We start from the raw sequence: 12,247 nt of genomic DNA, 5'->3' as shown, positions 1-12,247 counted from the left end.
TGGCAACACATTAACTGGAATTGGCTTAGTAGCTGTTTTTTAAGCTAGAAGTTTTGAGATGTTATTGTGTAATTGCTTGGTTTGGATGCCAACATCTGGACACATTAACCTAATCAAACATTTGGTGTTCATATTAGCATGAATCTGTACAAAATACATGATGGAATGGCCATGCAAATATAGCGTTGGTTTTCTTGGCGTTGGTTTTCTTTTTATGTTTTTTGTTTTAACTTTCAGCTGTGATGTGGTCCTCTTGAGTAAATAGTGTCCTGTTATCAGAGGCATTGTGTTTCTTAATTAGTCAGGTGCCTTGGGACAAAAGCCCAGGATCTTTGGCTTCATGTGCATAAATATGGAGCCAGCACTCTATGCCTCTATAGTAATCTTTGGCACTTGTTATTCTCTCCTGTTAGTAAGATGCCTATTATCATGATGGACAGAGGAGGGTATATGAAGACAGAAGGCTTCTGTGTATATTGCAAGGAGCCCAGGAGCATGCTCCCCACTTCCTTCTCTCTGAGATGTCTGATCTACCCACTGTCAAGGCTAGAGGTTGAGTTGTTCTGTCGCTTATAAGGAAGCAGTGTACCCCAAGTGAAGTACGTTACATTTCCCCACAGCAGCGAATAGCAGAAATTTAGCTATACTGGATAAATTACTTGGGCCCTGATAGGATGGCAGTGGGGGTTCAACATACTTTCTGTCTCTTGTGATCCGCAGTGATCCCAGTTGCTATGCCCCCTTTTTAGGTTCTGTTCATTGGTCATGCTATGATGGAATGTTATTGCGTGTGTTTATTGTTGTGATAACATTCAGTGCTACCAATGATATGTACAGTACCATCAAGGTGCATAGTACTTTGCAAAGTTTCTTAGGAAGAGGGAGGGATGTTACTGCTTGCAAGAAACTTAAATCTAAATGTTGACAATGAGAGAGTCAAAACGAATGGGGTTTGAGAGGGAAGGACAAGAGTAAATGACTGACTGAAGGTACAGGTACTTAGGTTGGCTATGATTGATGTTATAGTTATAGTTGGGCTGAGTACTAAGTAGTTAAGCCAAATGTTACAGGAAAATGTGTTACTTGAGGAGGGATCTGCTGGAGGGAGAGAGAAAGAAAGGACAGGACCTGAATCTTCAGGGAATGAGATCCAAGGTCGAAGAGACAGCTGGGAAGAATGGACAAAGAGAACATTTTATTTACGTGAATAGGATACTTTTTTAATGGGGAGAGACACATTGGGAGATCTGGGCAGGAAGATCCTCGTAACACATTTTATCACAGCAGATTCATGCTTCCAATTCAATGTCAATGTTCCATTTTTTATTTACCGTATATAGTATTATGCACATGTGCACACTGCTCATGGCAGTATACATCAAACCAACTAGTTATAGCTGTGTGACCAGTAAGGAAAAATATACATAATTAATTCATTATTACAATAATCCTGGAAGTAATTCCCCCCCCCCCATTTAAAATACATTTTAGGAATGTGACACAGCCGCCCATGCAAAGAAGTAAAGGTGCTCTTTGTTTCTCTTCTTGTAGGCGATGTCTTCCATATCACTTCTCCCAACAAGCTAACCTTTGAAGAAGCTAAAGAGCGGTGTGAGGCAAACGGTGCAGTTCTCGCTTCTGTCGGTGATCTGCATGCCGCTTGGAGAAATGGCTTTGACCAATGCGACTATGGCTGGCTGGCTGATGGCAGTGTGCGCTATCCTGTTTCTGTGGCAAGGATCCAGTGTGGCGGAGGTTTGCTTGGAGTGCGAACCTTGTATCGCTATGAGAATCAAACATATTTCCCTCCCCGAGACAGCAGATTTGATGCCTACTGCTTTCTACGTAAGTTTGTTTAATGCTTAAGAATGTATAACTATCACAATTTTTTTAAAGGAAAAAAGGGGACATAATATAACCTGCCAATCTACTGGATTCACTTTCTTGTGGTTTATTGTTTCTTTATTTGTTCAATTTCTATTTAACCCTTCCTCCAGGATTGCAGACACAGTAATGATAAAACATTAAAAACTCAAGAACTAAAAACATTACAGTGGTACCTCTGGTTGTGAACGGCATCCGTTCCAGAGGCCCGTTTGCAACATGAGCAGAACTCAACCCGCATCTGCATGTGCGCAGGTCACGACTCACCACTTCTGCGCATGCGCGTGATGTCATTTTGCACGTCTGCGCATGCGCGAGCAGTGAAACCCGGAAGTAACCCTTTCTGGTACTTCCAGGTCACCGTGGGACACAACTTGAAAATGCTCCACCTGAAGCAAACGTAACATGAGGTATGACTGTATTTAAAAAACAACAACAGTCAAAAGCATTCTAAGCCAGTGATCTCAAGGTTGCCAGGAACAGTGTGTTTCAGCCATCAAATGCCTGGGTAACACCGGAATGCTTTTAAATTTCTCCTGCAAGTCATGAAGGAGGGAGATAGGCATTATCCCTCACTAGGGAGGGCATTATACAAAGGGAGAACTGCCCCGTCATGGGCGCCACCAACCATGCATCAAAGCTGCTCTTGACAGAGGCTTTACACACCAAGCAAAGGAGCTCAGATGAAATAATTCCTGAAGTAACATTGTCTATAGATATTTCACTGTGGAGATGAAGGAAATGTTGATATAGGCTTGAACCTTGGCTTTGTGATCTGCCACCTCTTGGAAAAACATTTGATCAGCCACCCAAAGGTTGATTGCAGTTTCCAAGGGTTAGATAGTAGATTAACAAGCTTGACTGAACCATTACTTTCTTTGGAGTTTTGAGGAAAAACCTGTGATTCTTCCTGATTGCTGCGAGCACACACACTGTCTGATGGTTTCATTGGACGAGGACTGGCTGTAACTGCTAAGTGCCTTGAATAGGGGTCTGGTTCTTTTCTCTTTTCTCATGCAACCCCTGCTCTGCTCAGTACAGTACTGGGTCGTACCCAACACAGTTGTCCCATTAGTGTTGGCGGTGCGGTGTGGGGGGACCCTTTGTGCTGTGGGCTAGATCTTTATCTCCCCCGCCCCCACAGGCCAGCTTTGAGAGGTGGGCAGGACCAGCCACATGCACGTCATGATGACCAATTGACGAGCGGAAGGTTCAGTCCTGCTTTGATTGCTTGTGTGGCTTTAATTGTTTTCATGACTACCTTAAGAAGTAAACTAAGTCCAAGCTTTTGTTCCATGGACAGAAGTGTCCTGTGAGAATTACACCTGGTGAGAATCAGGTTCATCTAATGCTAGCCAATGTCTAGGGAAAGTGCAACATTTTGTACATGTGAAAGAGTGCTTTAACAAGCTGTGCAGGCGTCTTGGATTGCCCCCGTTATTAAATTGTTACACTCCCTGCTCATACCCATATACAACTCCTTGGACAAGCGACCAATCCTCTTTGAAAAGAATACCTTTGGAATTAAAAGCAAAGGACAGTTTATAATTGCAACCATTTATATCAAATTAGGTAAAGGGACCCCTGACCATTAGGTCCAGTCATGGCTGACTCTGGGGTTGCGGCGCTCATCTCGCTTTATTGGCCGAGGGAGCCTGCGTACAGCTTACGGGTCATGTGGCCAGCATGACTAAGCTGCTTCTGGCGAACCAGAGCCGCACACGGAAATGCCATTTACCTTTCTGCCGGAGCAGTACCTATTTATCTACTTGCACTTTGATGTGCTTTTGAACTGCTAGGTTGGCAGGAGCAGGGACCGAGCAACGGGAACTCACCCCGTCACAGGGATTCGAACCGCCGACCTTCTGATCGGCAAGTCCTAGGCTCTGTGGTTTAACCCACAGCGCCACCCGCGTCCCCTCTATATCACATTACAGGCTGTTAATTGTGGGGATAGAGGTGAGGACAGAAAACACTGCATTCACTTCTCAGAAAGGCAAAATGCAGCTAAGACATCTAGCTAGCAGAGGCTAAGACATCTAGCTAACAGCAGCGCCTGAAGTCTGTAGAACAGATGTTCGTACAGTAAAAAGGAACGACGTCACCCTTTTACTGTGCCCCTTTCCCCCTCGCTTTGGAGCAGGAGATGTACTCATTTACTTAACCTTTCTGCTTTTATGCCACATGTTATGTATTTACTCTAATGTGGAGGGCTCAAATCCTACCCCTTTACTCAGGGAGTTGCCCCATTCTGGAGCCATCGATGTAAAGATTTGCATTGCAATGTCACTCCCAGCAAAGCCAGGAAATCAGGAGGGGCGGGGAGGGGGGGGGGAGGCCTCTGAGAAGCCAACCAGACGCTGGTGTTTTCACATCCAGCAAAGCACAGGATCTTTGCCAGAAAAGGCATCTGTCTTAATAATTATAAAAAAAAACAAACATTGCTGTCAACAAAGCAGACAGCCTTTTCTTTGTGTCTCAGCAAGAAACTGTTTGTGAGTAAAACCTTTCTTTGGAGCAAAATGAATGTTTTAAAATTAACATGTCTTTTAAGTTAAGGAAAATGAAGCCCTGATTTTATTTTTTAAAAAATCTGAACAACCAATTCCAGTAAGGATAAATTACAAGGTATCTGCTACTAATGTAAACACAATCGTAATGTTTAGATGCTCTTAACTCACATTGATATGAGTGGGGATCAAATGCTTAACTATGGGCTAAAGCCCCAGTGGTTTCTCCTACATGTCCAGCTATGTCTGGATGATGCTTCTAATAAGTACCCAAAATATAACTTAAAGCTAATGGAATTATATTTAAGCTCTCACTTAATTTGATTTCACATTGCAGTGCCTGGAGTATATATATATATATGGCCTAAACCTTGGCAAGTAAAAGCAGGCAATTGAAATAGTGAGTCTGATCCCCATATCCATGTGTACCAGATGTGCAAGGGCTCTGGGCTTTTCTTTATAATTTTCATTCTGACTTTCGTTTCTCTCACTCCTGGACTACCAGACTGCTTTCTGTACTTGCAGCAAGTCTGTGAAAAAGAAGTTTTAGATGTTGGGAGCTGAAAGCGGCTGTGCCAAGAAAGCCCCAAGTAGATGTGCAAATGCTCTTTACTCTTTTGAATCATGCCATATGTGTTTAGTTTTAGTTTTAGGTTTGTTTTTTTTAAAAAAAAGGGAAGTTCACAATGCTGACCATAACCACTTTGATCATGGATTTGTTCCTAGAGAAATCATGGGGCTTTCTAAAATGCTAATCATTTTCATGTTCTCTTTTGGGTATGGAGCCAATTCCACTGGCATTATCGAAATATAGTAGAAGACTTTTGAGGATCTGAGCCTAGAGTTCCCTTGCCCTTTATAGACACTACTAACCCTATTGTTCCAAAATGATTTCACTATTGCACACCTAAAATATAGTGGTCCTAGCTCTGGAACTTCTTTCCCCTTCACAGTTTCTCACCTGTTGCTCAAATCTGTATTCTGATCATTTAACGAATTTGTTTCCTGTTTGCTTCCTGAATATCAGAAGACCTCACATTCTTTCATTGTCTCTCGAGACAGACAGATGCCAGCAACAATAAGCAGCCCATTTAACTTGCTGACTATCTAGTTTGTGCTATTAGTCACAGTAGCCAGGAAGAATGTCATAGAGGGTTTCCCTAACAGGGTATCATGGCAGTGTCTAGCCCCCTGTTAGTCCAGACCATCTGGTAGTCAGTGACATAAATTAAGCCAGTCGAAAGAGTTTCTGATTGAGAAAAGAAACCACCCTGGTAGCAGCAGATATGTACAAGTGATTTGTTACTTCCACCTTTTGTACTTCCCGTATAACATCAGTCAGAACTTGTACATCTTCTCTGTGCATGGAGGTGTGAACGTCAAATGCATGTATAGCTCATACAGCAGATGAGTGAATTATTGCTTCCAGTATTACATATCAGAACATTAGAAGCTGCCTTGTACTGTTTGTATTGTCAAATCATTCATCTTTCTAGCTCAGTACTATTTATACTGGCAGTAGCTCCTTAGAGTTCCATGCAGGTGCTTCTTCCACCTCTACCTGGAGATGCCAGAGACTGAACCAGAACCTTTGCATGCAAAGCAGCTGCTGTACCACTGAACTTCCAAGAAAACAACAACAACAACAACAACAACAATTTTTTATTTATATCCCGTCCTCCCCAGCCAAAGCCGGGCTCAGAGAGGCTAACAACAGTCAAAGTAACACAGTTTACATAGAATCACAATCAATTACAGTGGTACCTCGCGTTACACATGCTTCAGGTTACAGACTCCACTAACCCAGAAATAGTACCTTGGGTTAAGAAGTTTGCTTCAGGATGAGAATGGAAATCGTGCTCCGGTGGCGCAGCGGCAGCAGGAGGCCCCATTAGCTAAAGTGGTGCTTCCGGTTAAGAACAGTTTCAGGTTAAGAACTGACCTCCGGAACGAATTAAGTACCTAACCTGAGGTACCACTGTAATTGAAATACATTCTAAAATCAATTCATTCTAAAGTAAATTCAGAATCAAAATAATGGCAACCATTGGGCTAGAGTTCTATGAGATTGCCAAAGGAGGGGGTCAGACTGTGCCTTGGCCAAAGGCCTGGTGGAACAGCTCTGTCTAGCAGGCCCTGCAGAAAGATATCAAGTCCTGCAGGACTTATTTATTAAATATACATATATATGCTTATTTATTAAATTTATATAGCACTCAGCTGTAAGGCTTTCTGAACCATTGTGTTCATGCACATTTTACGTTTCTCTGTATTTTATTATATTTTTAATGTGTATGATCTTGTTCTCTAATTAGTCTAGAGAACAAAATCATACGCACTAAAATACAATATAAAACTGAATGATGAGCACATCTTCTTTGCCTCCTAAAACTACATGATAGTTGCGTGCTAAGCAAAAAAGTTAGAAGGTAAAGAAAGAGAGAACATTTAAAACAATGCAATAAAACACCACACACAAAATCAAAGCATACAATATGAGATGTTATGGGCAGAGTTGTCTGCTGCCTGAAGGCTAGGAGGAGGGTGTCCAAATTAAGCTTGTTGGACAAGGAGCTCTATAGCTGGGGTGGGGGTACAACCAAGAAGGCTTAATTCAGATTTTGGGGGCAGTTGGATAATTTCAGTTTCTAAAGTTTCCTCTGTTGCCCTCGTCAGTAGGGCACAATCTTAGTAATGCTTATGTTGAATCTGGACTGTTATTTAAAAGGCCTTTTGTGTATTAAAAAGTCTTTGCTGGGAGAGGAAGCATTAAAGAAAAATGTGAAGAGGGACTTATAATGAATTCTGATTCATCTTAACTATAGTAAAGTAAAACACAACTTTAGCCAAAAACAATTTGTTCCTAATGGATCCTGGTTTTGTGGTCAGACATAAGAGTATTTTGGAAGATTTCCCTCCTCTTTCTTAAGACCTAACCCTAATGAAGTCAACCACAGTCTGTCCATTGCTTTGTAAGCTTTGGCTAAAGTGTACAAAACCAAAGCAGTTTGCTTTCTTTTCTTTCTTTTTTCCTTCTTTTACTTAGGGGTTTTAATGCTGCTTTTCAGCCATGACTGCCAACACAATAGAAAATACAGTGGACAGTCTATCTCATAATAAAACAGAAACAAATAATCCCTCCACAAACCTGATGGATTAAAAAGCATCCACGACCAGTTCTGGAGCATGCCTCACATACAAAAGGTTTCAGGTTCAACTTCCAGCATCTCAAGATAAACTCCTTTCTGAAAACCAGGAGGGCTGATGTCATTCAATGCAAGGCAATGCTGAGCTAGATTGAGCAACAGCCTGATTGCAGCTTCCTATGTTTCAGAATCTTCACAGATCTCTTAAAACTCTCAATAAAACTAGTCTGGTATTTTTTCCTAGGGAAGGAATTTAAAGATTCAGTTAAACACCGGAAAAACCTCTATTTTTGTAGTTAATCTAACCTCATATGGTGGTGGAACCCAAAGCAATATCAGTCCTGAACTTCTGAATTTGCAGACAAGGGGCTAGTGCAAGGCCTGCTTGTCCATGAGGCAAGGTGAGGCAGTTGAGTCAGGCGGCAGATCTGACCTTCTCTGCTACCACTCACTGCGTCCTCCTCCTCCGTATCCACCTTCCACCATAGCTGCTTCCTCCACTCCTAGCCACCCTCTTTGCCACCATGGCCGCCACCTCTGTGGCTACTTGCCGCTGCCACCACTACCTCTGTGCCCAGCCATGGTGGTGGATGGGTGCAGAGGAGGAGGAGTGGCTGATGTCAGAGGAGGAGACCAGGGACAGAAAAGATTGCTGTGGCAGTGGGGCAGGGGGAGACATTTTCTTTTTTTGCCGGAAGTGGCAAAATATCCTGGGCTGGTCCTGGGTTACCACATGTAGAAGATCACCCCAAGTATCCTGGTCCTTTAAGTATGTAGGCCTAGTTATGGACATCATTAATGATTGTAGTTGCTCTCCTTTTTTTTTTAAAAAAAAGAAAACACTTTTTAGGCACACACAGCCAAATAAGTAATTGAAATTCTTGGGACGTTTGTGTTACTGAGAAGCATGATTCAGCTGGAACTCTGTCAGGATTGCACCCTCCACCCCTCCAGACCAGCTGTGAGGAGGAGATCAGAAGCATTCTCTTCTGATTTTGACTGACCAGTGTTACGTCCAAATCCATGCAAACTGCAGTAAGCCTTAGTTATGCTTCCAAGTTCTTGAGTCCAGGAGGTGGGAAGGCGGCCTGTTTTGGATGGTACGGGTTCATAGCTTGGGGTACCCATAGATCTAACATTGTTATTTGAAACCCAGGTGGCCTTGGTGACTGGGTGCCTGTTTCCAGCTCCTGATGATTAGCCAACTATGGGCCCTTTTGGACAGAAATGACTTGACCATGGCACTCCATGCTCTATAATCTGCCCTGAGACCTGGTAGTGAAGGGCGTGTAACTTAATAACCACAATAATTGTGGCTCTAGATCATACAAGTGGCCCAATGTGCTTGGGGGTTCCAAACCAATATGTGCTCCGCATCTTGAACCTTTTGGTTGGTATATTCTGAGGTATAATTTCACACTGTTCAGTGTCCCATCTTTACATGGGTTTGCAGAGGGAAGAAGAGGACGTCAGTTCTCACTCTGGATTGCTGTACTTTTAAAAAGGGCACAGTGTTATGACAGGGAGCAATTACAGTGCAGTAGCTTGCTTTGGGAATTAGGCCATTTTCTCTGACCACTGATTTCCCATGCATATGGCTGCATACAAAGATAACAGGCATCATGGAGACCCTTTTAAAGCAGCAGCTCCTCTTATCTCCCAATTTTATCTGTTCCTTTTTGGTAAACGTTATTTAGCTTAATTCAGAATCACTGCACTGCACAGTAAGCAACCTGGAAGCAAGTGTGTTACTACACTATTCTGTGATCTAATATTTAATGATTCTCCAACTTTTTAAAAAAGTTATCCAATGAAGAACAAGTTTGTTTTAATATAAAAACAAAGGAAATATGTGGATTGTTTCTTAAGCATAGAAACCTCTTCCAGTTGCTCAGCTTCATTCAGGTTGTGCATAATGTAAAAAAACACTATTATTTTTTTTTAAAAAAGAACTCAGGATAGACTTTGATGTAAGCAGCTGTCGGTGAGATAATTTGCTTTCTTGCTGTATTAGATGTGGATATTTTATTAGGAAAAACTGCCTCATGTCTTGCATTAGAAGGAGCACAAAGAAGATATCCCATTGAACATATGATTCTAGGAGTTTAGTAATGTGAAACATCTGTACAGCGAGGGAGTCTGTTAAAGCTGGAGCAGAGCCTTTTAGAAAGGAAACACCCTTCTCTGGGCAGGTCATCTTCTTTTAAGCAAAAGGCAGATGAAATGCGGATAATATCTTCTTTGAGACGGTACAGCTTTAACATCCATTCATTCATCCCTTCTCTCTCTCTTTTTTTAAAAGTTAAATTTAGAAATTTAAAGCTTGTATCTTCTGAACTGTGCTGTTAATTAAGCAATGTTCAGTGATGGTGCAATAATCCTGGATTAATATATTGCTGCCACTAGAGAGAAACCTGATTGTAGATGAAGTGTGCTGAGTGAATATTTTCTGGAAATATTAGTTGAAATTTAAACAGTGAAATAAGTGCTGAGGCTTTTATTTGTTGTGTCTAAGTGGAATCTGACATTTTTACTCTCTCTTTTTTAAAGCTTAAAAAGGGTATAATGCATAAAATATAGGTGCCTATGTAGCATCCTGCTTGTGGTTAACGCTTAGCTGGAATGAAATATTCAACGCAGCAACAGAGAAATTAAAATAATAATTTATTTGTCAGACAAATAAATGAGAGGCACAGTGGTATATGGTTACCAAGCTCTGGCCTGGCCTCCTGCCATTATGGCCAGCACTTATATTCCCTTAATCCAGCCCCCTTTGCTCCTCCTTTGGCTGCCTCTGTCCAATCAGCCTGGTTGGATTTCCTATTGGCTGATTGCTATAACCAATCCTAAAAGATACACCCATATCCTCCTGTCCTTATATGGAACACAAAGAGCTATATATTGTTACATCTATAAATGACAAATAAGTAGTAATATATCTTACATGTGTCTCAACAAGGAATCTTAATTACCAGCTCACCTCTTGCCCTCCTTGCCCTATTGCCTTCTAAAACAAATGGTTAATCTTAAATTTTTATCTTAAACATATGTCAAGGATCTTGAGTTTCACATCAACATTGAAAGATCTCCTTCATTTGAAGGTTTCTAAACAAATGTCTGACAGCTTATATATCAGGACAGCTTGGATGGCGTCTTCCTGTCTGGCAGGGGGGGCTAAACTGGTGGCTGACTTAATTTCAAAATACAACTCTTACAACTATATGAAATAAAAATCTAGCATTTGTTAAATCCTTTGCATAATTACATCTATGCCAATACACTTAATACACAACACAGGTAGCCTCTTAAAAGGAATAAGGTCTTTGTAAAGTAGAAAAGGGAACTCAGTAAAAAAAAAGGAACACAGTAAAAAACCGCTTTAAAAGAAGCCTCTTCAGTTTAACACCCCCCCTTCAGCCAGCTGCTTTTCCCAATATTTATTGCCCTCTAACTCTCTCAGTTTAAGAAAGAAACAGCTTTAAAAGGAGACTTCCCAAAAATTGCTCTCTTTCTCCATTTGGTCTTTAACCTTAGAAAGAAGATCTGGCTCATTTTACTGGGAGGCACATTGGTATTATTTTACTATTTACTCATTCCTAATTATATTTATCTCTGCCTTTGTTATCTTCTGTAACATGTAGGGTCAGTGTCCTTACTCAGTCTGTAATTCCAGCTTTTACGACTTTGAGATTTGTTTTCTGCTATAAATCAAGGGCCCCCTTGTCTAGGAGGAAAACATTGCCAGTGTTTTCTTAAGCAGCTGGTCTGCCTGGCATGAAACTTTTGAAAATCTAAGCCCTCTCTTTAATATACAAGTCCTGATCAAACATTAATAAAATGCAGGCTTATGCCTGATGCCTCACCTATACAAATTTGGAATGGTGTCCCACCTTACCTTGAGAACTGCACTGTATAATACAAATGACTAAAGCAGAAAGTGTTTGAATTCAGATGTGATAGTGGAGGCAGCTAGAGTACAATAACTTCAGGTCAGCAAAAATGAGAGCCATTTCGCAGATCAGTGGACCATGAGGCAGCCACTTAAATTCCTTTGCATATTTATTTAGCACATGTATACCCTGCCCAGCTTCTAAGGAACCCAGGGAAACATACATAGGTTTATCCAGTTTTGTTCTTATAGCTAGTGCTTTCTTTGTGACAGTACCCATTGGTATGGAGTACCTTCAGATCATTGTTGTTGATGCCTTGACCACCATTTTGTGCTGGTACACGCATTACTTTTATCAACATAAGAGCAGCAGCGCCACCTCATTTCATTTTACCAAAAACAACAACAACAACACTGCTTTTAGCAGCTGTTGGGCTGGAAGAGTAAATATCGATCCAAGGCCATCTGGCAAGCTTTGTGGCTAAGCAGGATTGAACCCAGGTCTACAAACTCCAGCAATGTAGCATATGATCAGCCATTCAAACCAATCCAGGCTTTTATTTTAACATGGAGGGGCAAATTCCCATTTGAAGTAGCATGAAAAAAGTTTGAATCTGTGCGACAGTGGTTCCATATGACCAATTTACAATAAGCAGAAAACTACCACATACAAGACTTTTAGGTCACTGCTATGGACTAGTAGGAGTTCATAATTCATTTAAACTACATTGGGTTGAATTGCTTTACTATAGAAGTACATGGGACTAAATTAGCTTAATTACAGCTGCTTTCTGGTCAAGATGCTCAGCAAATACATT

The 12,247-nt window shown here is 41.3% G+C and overlaps 1 protein-coding gene across 3 annotated transcripts in view; it reads left to right on the top strand.

Moving 5' to 3' along the window:
• VCAN (versican) overlaps positions 1–12,247 on the top strand; it is a 131,757-nt gene that overhangs the window by 48,668 nt on the left and 70,842 nt on the right. For all 3 annotated transcript variants that reach the window (XM_081213448.1, XM_081213450.1, XM_081213449.1), the window contains exon 6: positions 1,552–1,845. In XM_081213448.1, coding sequence (XP_081069574.1) covers positions 1,552–1,845 — 294 coding nt within the window. The remainder of the gene's footprint in view (positions 1–1,551; positions 1,846–12,247) is intronic.

Source organism: Podarcis bocagei (genome assembly GCF_964188305.1).
Source record: "Podarcis bocagei genome assembly, chromosome: 11".
NCBI classification, from domain to species: Eukaryota; Metazoa; Chordata; class Lepidosauria; order Squamata; family Lacertidae; genus Podarcis; species Podarcis bocagei.
The sequence above is the reverse complement of the archived record's forward strand: the minus strand, read 5'-3'. Positions and strand labels throughout refer to the sequence as shown.